Source organism: Setaria viridis, chromosome 4 (assembly GCF_005286985.2).
Source record: "Setaria viridis chromosome 4, Setaria_viridis_v4.0, whole genome shotgun sequence".
Taxonomy (NCBI): Eukaryota; Viridiplantae; Streptophyta; class Magnoliopsida; order Poales; family Poaceae; genus Setaria; species Setaria viridis.
Window position 1 is genome coordinate 28,887,571 of NC_048266.2, and position 21,576 is coordinate 28,909,146.

Below are 21,576 nucleotides of genomic sequence, written 5' to 3' on the forward strand. Positions count from 1 at the left end.
TGCTGTCGCGCGCTAGACAGCGAGCTTAAGGGATCGGCTTCTTGATTAGGCCACCGGACAACCTCGACTCTGTCTGTGACAACTCTAGCTAAATTAACCTTGCTTAAGCTTGAATAGGATGGTTAGACACTAATTTAGCACTTGAAAGGTCAAAAATGCCCTTTAGAAGCTTAATTTGGGGTCATTTCAAAACATGAAATTTTACATAGGAACTTGAATTTTTATCAATCTAAGAGTTGTAGGACTTTACAAACCAAACAACTTTTATTATTGTCACTTTTAGTGATTTGGAGAGGAAGAGGTTCAAAAACTAGATTTAAACTCAGTGGCAAATCAACCTCATTTCAAAAACACTAAGTGTTGAAAACAGTACTGAGTAGGGTACTTTAGTTCCTGTTATTTCAAATTCTAGACCTGGACTTGAGTTGGAGCTTTTACAAAAGTTTTATAGTAAACCTTGAAGAACAAGTTTTGCAATATGAGTCTGGGCTAAATCGCACTAGAACATGCTCAACTCCTAGGCTAAAGTTAGTAGGAACTTCAAAAACAGCACAAACTGCTCTAAGTCTGAACCAGTAAAAAAAATATGCAACTTGGCATGAGGTTTTCTCACAAAACTTAAACTGAACTCGAGCCAAATCCTTTACAAAAGTTTGAGTGCTACAAGTCTATTACAACTTCAATTAATTGATCTGGGCCCAAAACTCACCAGAACCTTTCCAAAACTTGAGTCAAAGTCAGCCAAAACAGTCAACTCAGCCCAAAACATTCCACCAAACTTTGAAGCCTTGTATCTTCAAATCTAGCATGATTTTGGACCCAACCGTTTTGTAGAAGTTGAAGCCTATGAACAACAAATCATTGAAAGGCCAAATTTCAAGTTTAGTTGAAAATTTTCAAATAAACCCTGCCAAAACATTACCCCTTTCGCTAGAGCACGCACCGCATGCTCCAGCACGTCGCCGCCGCGTGGCCCAGTGCCACCGGTGAGCTTCGCTCGCCCTATCACCGGCGTGATGCGACCCATCAGTGCCAGTCTCGCCCAATGCACGCGCCAGTGTACCTTATCCTCTGGCCGTGATCTCCTCTGCACAACCCGCCGCCTCGCTTGACCTTCCGCGCACGCTAGCTCTCCGCCACGCCGTCGCCCTCCACCAGCCAAGCTCCCTCCGCCAATCCGCTGCTTGACAGCGACAACTCATGCACCAAGCTCCGTCAATCCGCTCGCCTAACAAAGCCGCTCCTGCGCGCTTGCAATCGTGCCAAGCCAATGGCCGGGAGATCTTCTCCCCACAACCCCACTTCTTTCCGCCAATGCTCGCCGCCGGCCAATGGCACCGCCCGGCCTTCCTCCCCTGCTCGCCTCCGACCACGTCCGACGCCAGCATTCACCCCATCTCGCCCCTCCACACCTCCCCGGACCTATAAAAGGCAGGACTGCGCCGCCTGAGAGCTCACCCACGCCATCGCCCCTTGCCTACTCCTCTGCTCCGCAAGCCGCCGCGCTACCCTGCCATGGAGAGCCTCTACCCACGTAGTGCCGCCGCTCGCCACCACCCCCACTAGCTTCCCAGCAGCCCCGCGAATCTTTCCCCACCACCTGTTGCCCTCCAGCGACATCGTCGCCGCTGGAACACCCGAGCTCCGCCACCGCCGCCCGTGTTTCCTTCCCCAACGCCGTTCACCCTCTCCGAGCCCTCACCACCACCGCCGCCTTCATCAACCCTGCTCGAGGTGAGCACGCGCACGACCCCGGCTACTTATCCCCCACAATTAGGCCGTAAGTTCGTCGGATTTTAGTCGAGATCGCCGCCAGCCGTCGCAAGGACCGGTCTGCATTGCCTTCATTTTATCCAGGGGCCTCAGCATAAGATGTAAGGGCCTTTTTTGCGATTGTTTAAAAGATTCAAGGGGCCACCTGTAAAGTTGTCTCGGTTAAATTGAATTAAAATGGCAGATTAATAGTGCAACTTTGAAAACGCACAGAGACTTGTAGAAAACTCAGAAAAATGTCAAACTACTTTTGTTAGATTCAGTGAGCGGTGAAGTTTCACAAAAAAATTATTGTTGCACATATCACTGTTACATGTATTTCTCTAGGTTTTATTTCTTGCTTAAGCCTTTAAATGCATAGTAAACCAAAGAAATTTGGTAAAATAGCAAAACCACTTTTGTTAGCTTTTTTTAGTAAGCTTGTGCCTAGAAAAATGATTTGGATCCTGGCCTAGATGTTTATGGCACTGTTTTAGTTTTATCCTTGAAAGCTAGTGAAGAATCTTACTTTCTGCATAATAAATGGTTTAAGGCAGAGAAAAATGCAAAACCACTTTTGTTGGATCACAAATGAAACATACTTGCTAGGAAAAATATCAGTCACTGAACAAAACTTGATGAAATAGGCTTAAATTTTTCTGCAAGTTTAAATCATAGAAAATATGGAAAATAGGTGGCCTTCACCAAAAATCATGGAAAATTCACCAAAGCCTCTGTTGCATCTATGTAACTCACTGTTAAAATATCAGCAACAAAATATCTGTGTAAGGCAAGATAAAAATAGTTAAGTGCATACTACCTTAGGGTAATGAATTTTTTTTAATTATTTGTGTACTAGTCCAATGGATCCCAAATTTTTACAGTAGCTTAGTGATGACATGGCTGAGTTACTACTAAATTATCAGTGTCATATGTTGCTGTTTGAAAATGGAAACAAAATTTGAAAGATGAACTGGTTTAAATGAATAAAAGAAAACATTAAGTAATAGTAAGGTTAAAATAGTAAATTGGAAGAGGTACAGAAAAACATTCAGAAATAGGATAAATTTTCAAATAAACCTTAAGCAACCCTAGAGTGAGCCCACCTTTCTTGTGAAGTCTAAGTTGTAAAATATTATATGTGTATACAATCACCATCAAATATACTCGAGGTTTAAAACATGAAATTACTCATCTAGTATATAAAGATTAATGTTTATCGAAGTGTAGTGATAATTGCACTTAATATGTCTTTTCAACTTGAAATGCATCTTGATCGCAAACTTGTGAAACTTGAACATTGCATATGCATCTCGTATAGAAGCGAACCTCGCAGACGGAACCTACGAGTTGATGCCTGCTACCGAGGAAGGATCTGCAGAGCTGCACCACGTCGAGACCGAGTAGGAGATCCCAGAAGCTGCCAGCGACTCTCCCACTAACATAGTTCATGAAGGCAAGCCCCGGAGCATAACCCTGATTTCTAAAATTATGCACTACTTATGCTAGTTATGTTTGTGCATTAAGTTTATAGGAGTTGCTTGAAACCTTAGTTGTATGATCCTAGGTACCTATGTGCTAAATACTAGTATGTTAGGATGAGAAGACGCAATGCTAAATAGGATTGGGTAAAAGTCGAGTGATTTCCTGTCACTCGCGAGTTACAGGAGTTGCTTGCCTGCTCTTGCTACAACTATAAGGATGACGGACGGGGTCGGGATTGGTTCCAACTTGGTGGTGTTGCCCCGTCTGTCTAGGAAAAGATGCTAAGGTCAAAATATGTTTAGAGTTGTGGTCAATTGTTTGAAAGTACTAATCTCATACCTAGTATGGGATAGGCAAACCTAGTACCTGATTGAACTGGGACGTGGGCATACTCCCCGCTCTCTCTGAAACGGAGTTTCTCCTGGTGCACCATGTGGGTACAAGTGCAGTCATGGTACGACAATGTTTCGAGATCTTGGGGCATTTTATCCAAGGGAAGTGGGCCCTGGCCACGTGCCTAGGAATTGATGGGGACGGCTGACATGTGTGGACCCGTCGTGGTACGCAATATCATGGGATTAGGTTCACCTTGCAAGGTTAAGAAACTCAATTCGAATCATCTGCCTCTCACAGTTTGAGACTGCTTTCACCCACTTCTGCACTGAGTAAGAAGAGAAACAAAGTACGATGGTTAATACTGATGCTTGATTAAATTGTTTGCTCACATGCTTGCTTAGAATAGGTGCTTACCTAGAATGGTTAATCGACTAGAACCTGATGCTAAAACTTGAAAGCAAGGATCTACTTTAGGTGCTTTTTGCAAAACAAACCCCCAGCCAAAAAGCCTTGCATGTCTAGGAGTTGGTGGAGTAGTTACCACCCAACGGTTAAGTCTTGCTGAGTATTAGTATACTCAGCCTTGCTTATGGCTATGTTTTCAGGTAGTGCTGATTTTGAGGATATGGTTGCCAGTTTGACTTGGCTGACTCAACTCCCTCCGGTTTGGACGGTCGAGTGGAAACCGTCCTCACACAGCAAGGATCGTGGGAATTGATATCATTGTCGGCTTCGCCATGTTATTATGTATCAACATTTAGCTTCCGCATGTTTTACTTCTTCATCGTTTGAAACCGTGCAAACTTTGTCTGAAGTTCTAAACCCTGGTGTAATAAATTGTTGATCTATGTTAATGATGTGGGAAAGTTGTAATCTTTGTAACCACTCACCTTCGTGTGAGCAATGCTTCTCGATAATGTATATGTGGTTTATCGGATGAAATCCGACGGACGACTAAGTTGACTTGTTTAAGGTGCATGATCGCGTGTTAGGCAACATAAGTGCACTTTAGCCAGGTTAATTTAGGCAGTTTCGCCACACCGTCTTTCCTCACCTCTCCATCCATCATGGCCCCACGCAGTGCCACCCATCGTGCGAACCCCCCCCCCCCCCCGAGCCGCTGGCTGTCATGTTGCTCGTCCGGGCGCTGGCGAGCTGCCCAGCGGTAGTGGGAAGGAGGAGGCGAGGAGGTGGCAACGCTTCAAGTTGCCGATTTGTTCTCCTCCGCTTTGATTCGAGGCCACCCACCTCTGATTCATCATTGCTCGCTCCGATTTGTGGCCACTTGCCTTTGATTCACCGAGGGGGGTGATGACGATGGCTGACGCGAGGCGGGTGAGTGGCGGCCTATGTGAGATTGGGGTGCGGCAGCCGATGCGGGGCGGGGGAGCCGTGGCCAATGTGGGTTGGGGGTGGAGGCGTGGATTCAGTTTGGAGACGGAGGCGAATCGTGGTGGGCTGACGTAGGCGGAGCATGGGGGGCGTGATGAGGGGAGAGCGGTGGAGGGGAGCGGTGGTGACCTAGCACGAGCTAAGCAGCGACGGGCCAACATGGGGAGAGCGGTGGGCTGCGCAGTGAGAGCAGCTACGCACGGAGGATTAGAGGGCGGCGATGGCTGGGAAGAAAACGACAGTGGGGGAGGAGTACGATAGGCGGCCAGGGATGGAAGAGGATAAGGAGAGAAGAAATCAATTTTGCAAATTAGCCCTGAAGAAGGTTTCATTTCTGGATTAGTCCTTGAATGAAATATAAGTATCCAATTTTACCAAAACTGTTGGAGAAGAGCACAAGAGTTATCTAAAAATCTTCTCTCTCCTATACCTAAAACAAATTTTAGGTATTCAATTTTACCAAAGCTGTTGGAGATGCTCTAAGCCAATAAACTGTAGAGGAGTGTTGCCTATCCCCAAGGGTGATTGTTTTCCTCTGGTTATTGTCTAATTAATAACAAATTATTACTTACTAGAGATAGTAATAACCTAGGAAAAAGGAAGAAAACTGATGATAACACATGCCTGCTCTTTTGTGAAAATGCAAGTATTTACACCATCTGTTTTTTTATTTGTGTTGTTGCTTGAAGGGTATCGAGAACAAAAATAGCTTGAATCCATAGTCGGCATGTGTATGAGCAACAAGAAACACGCATTGTTTAACACATTTAGTAGTACGTGCTGCCCAGCCTGTGGGGTTTATGGATCAGAAACTAAGAAGTTCTTTATGTTTTCAATGTGAGAACTGGGAACTGTAAATACTTTTGTCATCCTCTAGGGCCAGGTGACATCGTGACAGCAATGATGAAAAACTCGTCGTTGCTTTATCTAACCCATTTGCCTAGATAGGTACAATTACAACTTACTGGTCCCACCGGTGGAAGCATGACCGGAGAGGCTGCTGGCAGAGTTGTGGTGTACAGTATGATGAACTTGCTCAACACGAGAAGAGGATTTGGTAGGATTAGAAGGGGATTTGGGGATTTGGAAGCAGCACGGGAGGGAGGAACCATGAGAAAGAAGAGGCTTCAGATATTCAGTTCAGAGCATTTGTTCATGGATGATGTTTCAGAGTTAGGCTTCTACCTTTATACAGGCCACGCTCGGCCACACGCACACATACAGGCCACTTGGGCCGGATGAAGACTTCTCACTGCCCTCTCTTTACTCCTCATCAGCGTTCTTCAGAGCACAGTGTGCCTTCTTCTTGAGCTACCACCGGATCATGACATTGCTGCCCCCTTGCAAAGCAGCTTGCCCCCAAGCTACTACTATTGGGAAGCATATCTTCAAATCAGCTTCGTCTTCCCAAGTGGACATGTGCACGGGAAGGTCACCCCACTACACGCGAATGCGTGCTGTTGTTGCTCCAGCTTTGGGCACGAACTTGTGGTCTAAAATGGCCATCGGCAACACAGGTTGTTCAGGGTCAGTGCAAACAGAGGCTCACCTCTGTCATAGTTGGTACATGCTTCTTCAATTGTGCTACATGAATCACTGGATGGATTTGAGCTTGTGGTGGCAATTCAAGTTTGTAAGCAACAACACCAACTCACTTGAGCACTTTTTAAGGGCCATAAACCTGAAGGACAGCTTGTTGTTACCTCGAGGAGCTACTGATGATTGTAGGTGCGGTTGGAGCTTTAGATAAACCATGTCACCTTCCTGAAATTCCCTTTCAGATCTCTGAGAGTCAGCCTGAGCCTTCATCCTCTGTTGTGCTCTCAGAAGTTGTTGTTGAATTAATTGTGTTAACAGGTTCCTTTCTTTAAGCCAACTCTCCAAGTCTAGAACTGTACATTCTTGTAGATTGGTAATGCCAAAATGGCGTGGTGTCTGACCATAAAGGACTTCAAAATGAGTATGACCCATGGTAGTTTGGTAGGATGTGTTATACCAATATTCCGCAAGAGCAAGCCACTTACTCCATTGTCGTGGACAGGAATGCATTGTACAGCGAAGGCAAGCTTCCAGGCATTGATTCAAGCATTCAATTTGGCCGTCAGTCTGTGGGTGGTATGATGAGGTCATCAACAGTTGGGTATCAGTAAGCTTGAACAGTTCCTGCCAAACATTGCTTGTGAACACTCAATCTCTGTCAGAAATAATAGCTTGATGTAAGCCATGTAGTTTGTACACATGATCAAGATATAATTAGGCCACTTGCAATGTTGTATAAGGGTGCGACATGGGAATGAAATGTCCATATATTGAGAAATTGTCCACAACAACTAGAATCACATCAAATTTCCCAGATTTAGGCAGTCCTTCTATGAAATATAGACTCACTGTGGCCCAAGCTTGTTCTGGAATTGGCAGAGGCTGTAGAAGCCTTGGAAGCTTAACATACTCAACTTTAGCTTGTTGACAGACTTGGCAAGCTTGCACAAAGGAAGAAACTGCAGCTTTCAATTTGGGCCAAGCAAACATATATTTAATTTTGTGACCCCCAATACCACTACTATGAAGGGACTGCAGCATGTGAGTCTGTGCAACTTGTTGTTGTCGATCCAGACTCTGCCCTTGCATCTGATTAAGCCATTCTGAAGAGAAAACACTTTTTTCATTGGGTGACATAATAGCAAGCTCAATGAGCAACTGTTTGTCTTCAGGATAATCCAAATAGCCTTCCTGCAGATTATGCATCCAAGAAGGGTTACTCACAGATACAACATGTAAGATAGAATGATTTGGGCACCTATAGAGAGCATCAGTTGCTGCATTGGAAGACCCCTTCTTGTACTGTATTTTGAAGTTCAAGTCCATAAGCTTGAGAAGTGTCTTTTTCTATAACTTAGTGGTGGCCCTTTGTTCAGTCAAAAATCGTAGACTTCTATAATCAGTTCCAATGAGAAATTCCTGTCCAAGAACGTACGATCCAAGAAGGTACGATCTCCATTTCTCAACAGCTAGTAGGACTGCCATGCATCCTTTTTTATAAGTGGAGAACCTTTGTTTTTATCACATAGTGTTTGGCTCAAATAAGAAATTGGGTGGCAATCTTGCATTACAACAGCTCCAATTCCTAATTCACTTGCACCTATTTCAACTATGAACTGCTTGTTGAAGTTTGGAATGGCCAGCACTGGAGCTTGAACTAAGGCTTGCTTCGGAAGTTCAAAAGCATTTTGAGCCAAACTGGTCCACCGAAAATGAACCCCTTTCTTCAACATGTTGGTTAGAGGTTTACTTGACATGTTGTAGTGCTTAATGAATCATCTGTAATAACCTGTTAACCCCAAGAATCCTCTTTAGTTATTTGATTGATTTGGGAACTGGCCAATTGGTGACACCTTGTATCTTTGATGGTTCAGTTGATACACCATCAGCAGAAATCAGATGGCCTAAATATTCAAGTTTTTGTTGAGTAAACACACACTTTGATTTCTTAATGCAAAATTGATGTTCTTGAATAATTTGCAGAACTTGGTCTAGGTGTTGGACATGCTCTTCTAGAGATGAACTATACACTAATATGTCATCCATGGAAACCAGAACATGTTTCCTGAGTAGAGGGGCAAAAATTTTATTCATATCACCTTGAAAAGTTGCAGGAGCATTGGTAAGCCCAAAAGGCATTACTCTGAATTCATATGCACCACTATGTGTTTTAAATGCCATTTTGAACTCTTCCCCTGGGGACACCCTGATTTGATGATAACCCGATCTGAAGTCAATTTTGTAAACCACTTGGCTCCAGATAGTTCATCTAGAAGCTCATCCAAAACTGGTAGGGGATGTTTATTCTTCACTGTGAGAGCATTGAGGTGTCTATAGTCAATACAGAATCTCCAAGAACCATCCTTCTTTTTCACCAAAAGCATAGGTGAGACAAAAAGGCTACTACTATGAGATATTACTCCAGATTTCAACATTGAACTAATCCGTTGTTCAATTTCATTTTTCTGTTGAGGGGAGTATCTGTAAGGTCTGACATTTACTGGCTGAGCACCCGAAAGAAAAGGTATAGAATGATCACAGTCTCTTGTTGGAGGTAGATCCGTAGGCTCCTTGAATAAGAACTCATATTTAATCAATAGATCTTGAACAGGAGGAGGAACCATTGTATTGTCAGAGAGAGTGAATAGGGGCTCCGCTGGTGCAATAGCAGATTGTTGGGCAACTGTAGTCGTTGTAACTTGTGGAGTAGCTGATGGGCACATTGCATTCACTAGGACACAATTTGTTACTACTTTTCTTCTTAACAGTCCCTTAAGCTTTCTAGGGATAATGTTAGTGCAAGGCAGCTTTGTGTTCCTGATTCCCTTCAACTGAATTTGTCTGGTGAATGAGGAAACCTCATGATTTTCTTCTTCCAATGGGTCCAAGTGGGGTTGTGGTCCTTCAACCAATTTGCACCGATGATCATGTCAAAACACTTGAGTGGTAGTACTCTGGCATCGTAAGAGAATGTATGCCCCTAAATGAACAACTGCATGTTTCGAATGAACTTGTCAGAGTTCATTGGACTACCATCAGCAGTGGTGAACTGGAGTTGTTCACAAGATTTGCTTTGCAGTCCAAGAGAGGAGACCAGCTTGTCACTAACAAATGTTCCCACGCTTCCTGAATCGAGCAAAATAAGAATTTCTTGCTTGCCAATGAAGCCTTTAAATCGAATTGTTCTTCTCTTTTTTGCTTTTCCTGATCAGGTTGATCTTCTTTCACAGTCATGATAACTTCATCAGTTTGGTTAGAGCTATCCTCCTCACCATTCGAGCAGTCATCCAACTGAAACATTTCCATAAGCTCCTGAATCATATGAATGGGAACCTGATCAGGACATTTGTGATTTCGCCCGGTCCATTTCTCTCCACAGGTATAGCACAAGTCATTAGCCTTTCTGGAAGCCTTGATCGCTGCCCACTTTTCTTGGGTTGGTGCTCTATCTCCTTTCTTCACATCTTCTTTCTTGTAAGGAGATTTGGCTTTGTCACTGGTAGTGAAACCCCTGCTACCAGATTTGCCAAACCCCTTATTCTTAGTTTTGAATTAGTGCTTCTGATGAGACATTTCCACTTCTTCCTGCAATAATGCCAAGGCACTAGTAGTATCCAAGTTTTTGGGTTCATGTAAAGCAATCGGGGCTCTAATTTCTTCTTTAAGACCACCAAGGAAACGAGTAACAGAATAGCCATCATCATAAGCACTATTGTATAGCAGAATGTTATGGGCTAACTACTCAAATTTTGCATGGTATTGTTCTACCGACCCAATTTGTTTCAGGTTATCTAAATGTTTCCTGTGAAGCTGGTACTGGTCGTGATCCAACCGATCACAAACCACAGTGTGGAGAGCCTCCTAACTCTGAACACGGCCTCTGACCTTGAATGTTTGAAGCCAAGCAGCTGTTGGCCCATCAAAATTGAGAGCAACAAAGTGGGGTTTCAAGGCATCACTAACACTGTACACATCAAAGTATAGCTCGCACCTATCCTTCCAGAACCTGGGATTCTCACCATTAAACTTGGGGAATTCTAGTTTGGGTACGTGAGCAAAATGAATAGGACTCTGTCTAGCATCGCAAGAAGGATCGGGTGGTTGAGGAGGGAGAGTGTGTGACATACCCGTGACTGGGCGTGGCGGGGGAGATCCAAGGATCCCACCGCCAACATCCCGGTGGCTGTTATCGATGCGGTGCCCGCTGGGCCGCTCCAAGGTCGCCGCAGGTGGGCGTGACGCCGATGGTGGAGCAAGGTTGAGGTCGATGGGATTCACCCACGATGGTGGTGGTAGCGGCAGTTGCAGCAGTGGCTGCTGCTGTGGTGGTGGTGCGGTCTCAAGTCAGTGCAGGCATGACACCGTGTCGTCCGCCTTGGATAGCAACGTACCCATCGATTTGTCCGCCGTCGTCTTCCATGACTCAAGTCCAGTGACCTTGTCAAGGATCTGCTGCATCACCAAATTGAACCCCTCGAACTTCTTCGCGAGATCCTTTAGCGAATTCGCCATCTGAATTTCAACCTTCATCGGCTTGCGCACGGGCGGTAGGATGAAGAACTCAAACTATTTGGGGAAAAAAATGGGGTTAAGTGGCTTTGGATACCAATTGTGATGAACTTGCTCAACGAGAAGAGGATTTGGTAGGATTAGCAAGGGGATTTGGGGATTTGGAAGCAGCACAGGAGGAACCATGAGGAAGAACAGGGTTTAGATATTCAGTTCAGAGCATTAGTTCATCGTTGATGTTTCAGAGTTAGGCTTCTGCCTTTATACAGGCCACGCTCGACCACACGCACACATACATGCCACTTGGGCTGGACTCGTCGCAGGCCAGTTGGGCCGGATGAAGACTTCTCGCTGCCCTCTCTTTACTCCTCATCAGTGTTCTTTAGAGCACGGCGTGCCTTCTTCCTGAGCTGCCGCCAGGTCATGGCAAGTGTTCTTATGCACAAGTTGGTTCTGTCGCCAGGAAGTGCATTGCAGGAGCAGGAAGCTGAGGATAATCACGGATTGGTGCCTGGTGCAAGAAACTCTCTGAGCTGAGCTCCGGCAAACGGAAGAATGAGGTTGCTAGAGCGTTGTGCCCGTTTTGGCGTTTTTGCAATGCAAATCTAGTGCAAATCTAGATTTTAGGGTGCCCTCTCTGTAGAAGCGGCGCATCTCACTGCGCTTGCCGTTTTACTAGCAGCTCATCGCTGTCGTTACTCTTGCCAGATGTCGAAGCAGCCGGCCACTATTATGTTGCTTCGTTTTTAGGCTTTGTTTCTTTAGGAGCTCATAAAATTCATGTCATATCAAATGTTTAGATACTAATTAGGAGTATTAAATATAGACTAATTACAAAACCAATTGCACAGATGGAGGCTAATTTGCGAGACGAATCTATTAGACCTAATTAATTCATAATTTGATAATGTGGTGCTACAATAAACATGTGCTAATGATGGATTAATTAGGCTTAATAGATTCGTCTCGGGAATTAACTTCCATCTGTGTAATTAGTTTTATAATTAGCTAATGTTTAGTTCTCCTAATTAGTCTATATTCAACGTGACATGAATTTTAGTCTGGAGTAAAAATCCAAACACCCCCTTGCTCTTAAATCGAATGTAGAGATGACTGATGAAGCTGCACCATCATCATGTGCGAATGTGCCTAAACCTCAACCAATCAAATTCCGTATGCCTACCGACTAATTACTATCTCGTTGCGACCCTGGGCCAGGCAGATGACGCCAGGCGCTAAAAATCAACGGCTTGGTCAATGCAAGCTGCCGGTCGGTCCCAGGGTCTCTAGGCAGCCAAAAACCGGAGGTTATAACGATGAATGATGTGGACGGGGAAGCCTCAGGGCTCTGAATCGGGTTCTAGGATGTTCGTTTTGTAGGCTGTATGGACCTAGACAACTTGACAGGCTATAAGGCTTATGTTTGGTAGCCTCGTTCGAGTTTTGACTGCAAGTTTTTTATGTTGCATGGTTTTCAGTATTTGAGATCCGTAGTACGGCGGATGAATAGCTAAAATAAGGTTAGGGAGCAATCTAACTATAAATAAATACATATTCCCTCAAGCCAACCATAAATAAATACCCGACCCTCATGAAATGTTGAATTAGCCTACTCGAAATGTTGAATCAGGTTCACGGATTGTTGAATCAGCTATAAGAAAATGTTAAAAAATGTTGAAGCATCACTGGTAGAGAATTGGCCTTTAGTCCCGGTTGGTAGGGTGCATATCTCTCGGATATCCATCCAGGATAAACCAACCGGGACAAAAGGGGGGGGTCTTTAGTCCCGGATCTTTTAACCGGGAGTAAAGGTCCCCCTTTAGTCCCGGTTGGATTTCCCAACCGGGACTAAAGGGGTCCCCTTTAGTCCCGGCTCGATTCCAACCGGAACTAAATGGCGCTTGCATGGCACTGCCGTGACGCCTGAATTTTTCATGCATGCATCACGTATACGTAGTATCGCGGCCTTTTAATTTGTTAACCTTGTAGTTGAGATTTTTTTAGAATGAAATCAACTAGTATTTAAACGAATGGAATTTGTAATTATACAATTACTATATATATACACAATCCTTATACACAATTCATATACACAATTCAACTCTAGCTTAGTACAAATCGATCATAATTAGCGCGTATTATATATACAAATAAATCAAAGTATCTTCCTACAATCTTCCGGTCGTGGTGTTGCTGATCGGAGTGTCTAATTGTCGTCCATCGTAATAAAATTCTCCTTTTGGATTTACCACCTCGTCCATTATGAATCCAATGAGACCTTCACATATTGCCGCTACTCTTTCTTCCTTCAAGAGTCCTTGTTGAATATTTAACATCTATAATTTAGAAATTTGTGAATGTTACATGAACAAATACATATAAGGAGCTAGAAAATAATTAACTAGTAATATATTTATTTTACGTACTTTAAAGTTGTGCGGCGTCATCTTCGGTCCCTTGGGTCCCAAAAAACTGTGCATGTGCTCACAGATGTAGTAGCCACATAGATTATTCCCGGGTTCCTGTCTTAAGCACTTCAGTGCGGAAAAAAATAAGTTATGAAATATTCGTGTTATACAATGTAATAAATGTGCAGACTGCATACGTACCGGGAAGTCTGTGTTCCATGTAAGATTTTCTTTGAATGGACCTTTGTGTGTCCTTATGAATTGTTTCCATGCGCTGCGGATTAGAATAATGAATGACATAGTGTAACAGGGATAAAATTTAGAAAATAAATTTTTGCATAGAGATAAAGGTCCAGAATTATTACAAGCCTAGCATGTCTTGCAATTCTTGGTAGTCCACTGGATCTTTCCTTAACGAATCAAAGACAGTGATGTGGCTTCTTTCAGGCTCAATTATAATAAGGATCCAGTGGAAGCTGCGTGCGTAAAATGTTCATACATATTAGAGCTAACTAACATGTAGAGATAAGGAAAAAGACATCGAAAGTAGACGGTATACACACACTTACTTGAAGTTGTATGGAAGTAGTATGAAATCCTTGAATGTTTGTTTGTGTAGGAAATTGTATATTTCCGCAAAGGTTTTTTCCGGCGCTAATTGTATCTGTTGTTGGTTAACTACAGATGGATCCATGAAGCCTATATGTAGGTACGCATCTCGGCGGCATGTCTGAATTAGCATCCTACATGAAATGGAAGATGAAGTTAGTACGGTGACGCACGCCAAAATTTACATGTAGAGATAAACGGACACTTACAGAATCCAAGCGCTGATCAGAGAGACGTCCAGGGCATCATGATGGTACACTTCGTATATATCCTTGAAGTCTAGCCACAGCACTTTCTCCCCTTCACCGTGAAAATCTATCGGTTTTACCTTCATGCCGATCATCTCCCTCGAGTCGGCGGATGCCATCATGTACCATTGATGGAATTCGTACATCTTTGTTGATAGCTTCCGTACCAATGAAGGCTTTACTAGAGGTTTGCCTAGCTCATAAGGCCACTTCGGCTCAGGGGGCGGTGCAGTTGGCGTCTCAACTTGCCCTATGCATTCATCAAGTCCCAGACCTGTTTCTTCCATGAACTTCAATACATTTGCTTGTTGATCCAAGGGCATTGCTTTTACCCGTTGAGCATCTTTTTTTGATAAATGGCTGAGGTCGGGGACTGGACCGCTGGAGGATGATTTTTCTTTCCTTTTATCCTTTTCATCAGCCTTTACTAGAGCCCGTTCATAGTTTGACAAGAGTGGTATCCTTTTCTTGGCTCCTTCTTCCATCCTGATAAAAAACTTTAAATCTCGCCGACTTACTGGCGGTGGCTCCATCTCCCTTGCCTTTTTTTAATTCGGCTTGTTTCTTGAACCACTCACTGGCCTCTCGTTGGATTTCTGCCCACTGTTCTTCATGAGACATTGCCTCCCAGCGTTCCTTACGGGTGTGATTGGTTGTCTTCCCTGAGGAGCTTGGCTCGCACCAGGGAACCTGGCTGGCCGGAACCAGGATCTAGGGATGCAACCAAGTCGTGTTTGGTTGTCGTTTGAGTTGAACCAGGCTGCGAAGATACGGTGATTGGTTGCACGTACGAATCTAAAATTCAAAAAAGAGACGTTGTTTGGTTGGTCGCATAGAGGGAGTTCGAATCACCACTTGCATTGAGGAGGTGAAGTTACCTAGCTGAACATAGTTTATGAGGAAAGTAGAGTTTGTAACTAAACTAAAATTACTTAGACTTTGAAACTAAAACCACAATTATTACAGCTTGAACTAAGATAATTAAAGCCTCTAATAACATGAACATATATTTACAGTCCCATTGGGCATTGTTGATAATAGGTCGAGGTTGCGCCGGTAGCTCAGTAGGTTGAAATTTGGCACCATGAAAAGCTTCCATCGCTTCGTCTTTGGTCTTGTACTTCTTGTAGCATGCTCCCTTGAATCCATTCACCTGATCATGGCAAGCCTCCCAACTGCAGTAGACTCCAGTGTGATGACCAACAGTGACAACGTACCACGCCATGTGTTCTACAAAATGGACAACACAAAGTATCATTGGCCTTACAAATAACATGACAACAAGTGCTAAATTTCAGAGAACAAGTGCTAAGTATCATTGGCAAAGGAAGTAGCTACATGACAACAATTAGCACAGCACAAAGTCGAATTGTATAGTGTAATAAACTGACAAGTGCTCTATTTCAGAAAAAAAAAATGACACATCATTGGCAAAGGGCTAATGCTCAGATTCAGGAACATGTTAGAGGAAGTAGCAAAATGACAGCAATTAGCACAGAACAAAGTCCAATTGTACTTACAAATAACCTGACAACAAGTGCTAATGCTCAGAAAACATAAATGGCAGATCATTGCCAATGTGCTACTGATCAGATTCAGGAATAGGTTAGAGGAAGTAGGTAAATGACAGCAATTAGCACAGAACAAAGTCCAATTGTACCACCAAATAACCTGACAAGTGCTAAATTTCAGAAAAAAGATTGACAGATCATTGGCAAAGGGCTCATGCTCAGATTCAGGTAGAGGTTAAAGGAAGTAGCAAAATGACAGCAATTAGAACTCTACAAAGTCCAATTGTACTTACAAATAGTAGTGACAACAAGCGCTAAATTTCAGAAAAAATAATGACAGATCATTGGCAAAGGGCTCATGCTCAGATCATTAGATGAAATAATGTTGCAAAATGACATGATTTAGGACATAATTGAGATAAATGACTGAATCAGGAATTTACTGCTCATGATAAAAGGCCAATGACCTCAAATTCTGAATTATATGCAACTAGAAGTGCTAAAATGACAGTAATGAGGACAACAGAAGCTATGCAACATCAAAACAGCAGCAACATTGACAAGGCAGCACAAGTACCTGCACAAACTTGGGCATATGGCATGACATGAAAGCAACAAAGCAAGGGCAGGCACTACAGCAGCATCATAGGCATTGGGCATATGCTCAGAATGAAAATAACAACAACTCAACAGCAACCTCATAGGCAATGGGCATATGCTCAGAACCAACACAGGACCATAAAAGGCAACAAGCATATGCTCAGAATCAAAATAACAATAAAGCAACAGCAACATCACAGGCAATGGCATATGTTCAAAATCAACACATCACCATCATAGGCAATGGGCACATGCTCAGTCATCACCAGTCACACAGTCATCACATCTGATGAATCATTGTTCAGTCACAAATCATCTACCAGGAGGCACCTAACATAACAGGGTTAGCCTGACTGCACAAAAGAATGAAGGAGTAGACCAGGAGGCTCATGCACAAAAAGAAGCCACCATCTGATCAGCAGTCACTGCACAAAAGAATAGTCACTACACAAAAGTAGGCCTGTGCACTAGAGCCTCAGTCCATGTAGAAGTGCTTTGCCAAGTAGGTCTTCAACCACAGCACCATGTGGGAATCATTCATCTTGACAAATGCAGTACCATGAGCCTTGTTGCCAAGAAGGTGTTCATAGGCAGACATCAGTTCTTCATCAGTGAAACCAGGCATGAACATGATAGCATCATAGAGATCAGGGTGCACATCCTCTACCTTGGTCTGAATAATGGCATTGGCAACATTGTTAACAGCTTCAGTCATACCTTGCATCACCAAAATGTCCCCCTCACTAAGCATGGACCTCTTCCTCTTGTTCCCTCCTTCTGAACCCAGAGGACCAGCAGGTTGTCCCTTACCTGCCATATCATCCAGCTTAATGTGGTCATTCTCTGAATCTGCAAAGTCAAAAGGGGACCCCAAAGGTTCACTGGATCCCATAGCATATTTCCCTGTTGCCAACCCATTCCCAAAGATCACCTCCATCTGCTGGTAGTTCTCAATGGGCTTGTTCAACAGTTCAGCATCCTTTGGGTGTGCCTGAAATGCAAACAACATATGCTATTAGTTCATCTTGACAGATGGTCAGATAATTGTACAAATATTAGTGAACAGATGGTCAGATCATTACCTGCACATGGCCCTTGTAGTGCTCATCCTCCAAAGTGATCATGAAGTTGTCATCATCCCACAGTGCACCACTCAGCTCTCTCAGCTTGATCACCCTGACCCACCTCTGTCTCCACTTCCTCAAGTGGTTGTAGACCTGAGTCCCTGTGACCTCAAGCCCTGAGAACTCAACCACACTCTTGGCAACTTGGTTCAAGTGCACTTCCTTGAACCCCTTGTCAGTTCTGACACCAGTAGAGATCAGTTGACAGAACCGGCATAGCACAAATGCAGACATCACATTAGTCCACCTCATGGCAGCCCTGGGTTGCTGCCCAGCACCACCAACACCTGCAGCCAGGCCTCCAGCAGCTGCGGCAGCCTGGGCACCAGCTTCAGGTGCAGCCTGGGCAGCAGGTTGAGCTGCAGCCTGGCCGCCAGCAGCTGCGGCAGCCTGGCCACCAGCATGGATGGCAGCTTGGGCAGCAACCTCAGCAGCCTCAAGTTCCTCCAGCAGGTCAAACTGACCATTCACTTGTGCCATGTCCTAGTAAACATCATTGCATGTTGCCCATTGCCTCAGGAACCAGTAAAACATCATTGCATACAGCCCACAGCCTTATGTATGCGCAATATGTATAGAACAATGCATATACAAACAATAATAACAGATCATCATTGCATATAGCCCAATGCCTCATGGATAACTAACAGGAATAACAGATCATCATTGCATATAGCCCAAAGCCTCATGGACAACTAACAGGAATAACAGATCATCATTGCATATAGCCCAAAGCCTCATGGACAACTACCAGGAATAACAGATCATCATTGCATATAGCCCAAAGCCTCATGGATAACTAACAGAATGCATATATCATCATAGCACACTTGTCCAAGACTCAAAGTAAGGAAGAAATAGGAATAACGGGTCATCATAGCATTGTTGTCCAAGCCTCAAAGTGAGAAAGAAAGAGGAATAACACAAACATCATAGCATTGTTGTCCAAGCCTCAAAGTGAGATAGAAAGAGGAATAACAGATCATCATAGCATTGTTGTCCAAGCCTCAAAGTGAGATAGAAAGAGGAATAACAGATCATCATTGCATTGTTGTCCAAGCCTCAAAGTGAGAAAGAAAGAGGAATAACACAAACATCATAGCATTGTTGTCCAAGCCTCAAAGTGAGATAGAAAGAGGAATAACAGATCATCATAGAATTGTTGCCGAAGCCTCAATGTGAGAAAGAAACAGGAATAACATAACATCATAGACCAGTTGTCCAAAGTTTCAAGGTACAAAGGGAACAGAACATTACAACACAGTAGCAAAGTTATCCAATGCCTACAAATGTGCATTACCCCTACTAGCCCACATTTCATTAGCCCATTCATCTCTAACAGAAGCCCAAGCTGCATTGTCATCAACAGGGACCCCATGTCCACTAACAGAATTAGGCTCCCATGTGGACTCAAGAGGAATAACCTCATCAGGTCCATGCCCCAGAATCCAATTATGTAAGATGCAATAAGCAAGGACCAACTTCACTTGTGTCTTGAATGGATGAAAAGGTTTGTTGTCAATAATGCGAAATCTATTTTTTAAAGCCCCAAAAGCCCTTTCAACCGTAACACGCAGACTAGAATGCCTCAAATTGAACAGCTCCCTTGGATTGGTTGGGTAATTTCCACCACCGAACTCATTAAGATGATATCTAGTACCCCTGTAAGGAGGTAGGAATCCAGGACGGCATGCATATCCAGCATCTACCAGATAGAACTTCCCTAGAAAGATTATAAACAGGTATTAGTTCTACAGTCAACTAGTTTGTAACTAGGTTTAAGGAACTAATTTAGTTCATTACCTTCTGGAACCCTTAAACCATCCTCTCTCTCTAGTGCATCTGCTAGAATGGTGGCATCATGTGCAGAACCCTCCCAGCCAGCCAACACATAAGTGAACTTCAAATCAAAGTCCACTGCAGCTAGGACATTTTGAGTTGTATAGTGTTTCCTCCCCCTAAATGCTGATTGCATCTTAGCTGGGACTCTAGCATAGATGTGAGTGCCATCTATAGCTCCAACACAATCCTACATAAACCCAACAACACAATCATCTACAAAAATTTTACTGAATTATGCATTATGTGTGTCATAAGGATACTAAGTTACCTTGAAATATGGGTACCATCTTGAGCTGTTTCTAATCTTAAGAGGTGTCTCAGTTGATGGAGCCTTAATGATCTCATGCCTAAGTTCACCAATTGCATACAACACCTCTTTGAAATGTCTACTTACTGTCTCTACAGATCTCCTCCAACTTTGATGGATAACTCTAAACCTTTGGTTATGCCCAACAACATGGAGAAACATAGCAACTTGCTCTTCTACACTGCTATGTATGGTATCTCTAAGCAAGTCCCTGCCCCTAAGCAAATTACATAGCCTAAAGAAAGGGGCTCTTCTCATGCGAAGCATGTTTACACACTCTACATCATTACAGTTATATATTCTGTCCAAATTTTTTTGCCTTTCCTCGTCCATAGCACTCATGGGGGCATAACTAATCTGCGGACGTGAGGGTTTAGCCAGCCTAAGCCTATTCAGGAAGAATGCATACATGGCAGCCACTAGAGCAGCTGCATGAATAATAAGCATGCGTCTCTTGTCTTCAAGACCCATCTATATGAATAACATGCAAAAATAAGGGTCACTGACTTGGGCAACAGATCCTCAGAAGTGCATATAAACACATCACTGGCATGGGCAACAGAAGCTCACATAAAAGTATAAACATCATTGTCATGGACAACAGAAGCTCAGATCTAAATGTATAAACATCACAGGCATGGACAACAAGGCTGAGATCAGTATGTAAACACATCATTGACAAGGACAACAAGGCTCAGGTCATTATATGAAAACATCACTGACAGCACAGTGATGCCTCAAATGACTATTGTAAAACATCAGTGACATGGACAACAATAATAAGATCAACATAGTAGTCATCATTGACATGAACAACAATGCTCAGACCAATCTAAAAACATATCATTCACATGGAAAACATGCTCCTATCCATATACACGCATCAACATCATGAACAAGTGTGCTTAGAGTATGCTCACATATCAAACAACACTGGTACCAATGATTTGAACCACCTACTAACCATCGACAGCATGGTTTTAGGGTACCATGCGCATGCACAGAGGGGCAAGGGCTAAGATATTTTACCGCAACAACAGCAACAGGGAGAACAGCGTGTCAGAGGACGGGAAACTCAGCTCTGCAACCGAACCACGAACAGATCAGCGGCTTCTGGAGGAGGAGGGGTCAGATCAGGAAACCTAGCAACCAAACAAAATAAAGAATCACTCAGAACACAACTTCTTATTTTAGATCGGGTGCGGAAACTTCAAAAAATAACAAACGAACCATAAAGAAATCAGATTGGGTCCTTCAACTCAAGAATCGTACCTAGGAACAACCGAAGAACTCAGATCTAGTGGGGGACTGCGTGTGTCACATAAGAAAAGGACCGGTCAGTGGGATCATCGTACCCTAGGGTTACGGTTTTGACGAAATCCGAACAAAGGATGCAAAAAAAAACTTGCCTGGGCCAACAGATCCGTCAACAACTCCAACCTAAGAACCAAAACAAAGACATGGGGGTGGTAGATCAGGCCTCCGAAGATCCGAAAGAACAACGACAGTGGACAAGGCTGGAACCCTAACCTGCGAGCCGCCGGTGGAGGAACAAATCTGCGCGAGAGGGAAGGGGAAGGGGAAGGGTCGGGGTCGACCTTTATGCCCGCGGGATGGCGCGAAATCGCCCGGTAACCCTAGCGAAGGCGCCAAAGCTTCCCGCGTGCACGCGCCCAAAGCTTTTTCGCCCGCCGCGCGCTCGCCTTGCACGCGCCGCCGCACCCGCGGAGCCTGGCTCTGGGGAGAAGCTCGAATCGGCCGCACCACGGGAGCCAGGCTCCCAGGGTGTTTTTGCATCCGCCGAACCAGGCCCAGCGGACGGCCCAGCAAACCAATCAGGCCTGTCTCGCACGTGGGGAGCCCGGTTCCGGGTATATGCGAGCAACCAATCACACCCTACGAGTCACTTCAGGC

The 21,576-nt window shown here is 44.0% G+C and overlaps 2 protein-coding genes and 1 long non-coding RNA gene across 3 annotated transcripts; all 3 read right to left on the bottom strand.

Moving 5' to 3' along the window:
* Nucleotides 1–6,076: 6,076 nt before the first annotated feature.
* LOC117852386 (uncharacterized) lies at nucleotides 6,077–11,634 on the bottom strand. Its single transcript, XR_004639825.2, has 2 exons — nucleotides 10,632–11,634; nucleotides 6,077–10,089 (listed from the first exon to the last, which is right to left on the bottom strand). It is a non-coding gene; the product is annotated as an uncharacterized lncRNA (long non-coding RNA).
* Nucleotides 11,635–16,864: 5,230 nt separating this feature from the next.
* LOC117853594 (uncharacterized) lies at nucleotides 16,865–17,993 on the bottom strand. Its single transcript, XM_034735912.1, has 2 exons — nucleotides 17,472–17,993; nucleotides 16,865–17,380 (listed from the first exon to the last, which is right to left on the bottom strand). The coding sequence occupies exons 1-2, from the start codon at nucleotides 17,991–17,993 to the stop codon at nucleotides 16,865–16,867; spliced, it is 1,038 nt and encodes a 345-aa protein (XP_034591803.1).
* Nucleotides 17,994–18,796: 803 nt separating this feature from the next.
* LOC117853596 (protein ALP1-like) lies at nucleotides 18,797–20,010 on the bottom strand. The gene is made up of 3 exons (XM_072293462.1): nucleotides 19,624–20,010; nucleotides 19,317–19,542; nucleotides 18,797–19,236 (listed from the first exon to the last, which is right to left on the bottom strand). Exons 1-3 carry the CDS (start codon nucleotides 20,002–20,004, stop codon nucleotides 18,797–18,799), a joined length of 1,047 nt encoding a protein of 348 aa, XP_072149563.1. The 5' UTR covers nucleotides 20,005–20,010.
* Between the last annotated feature and the right edge of the window lie 1,566 nt (nucleotides 20,011–21,576).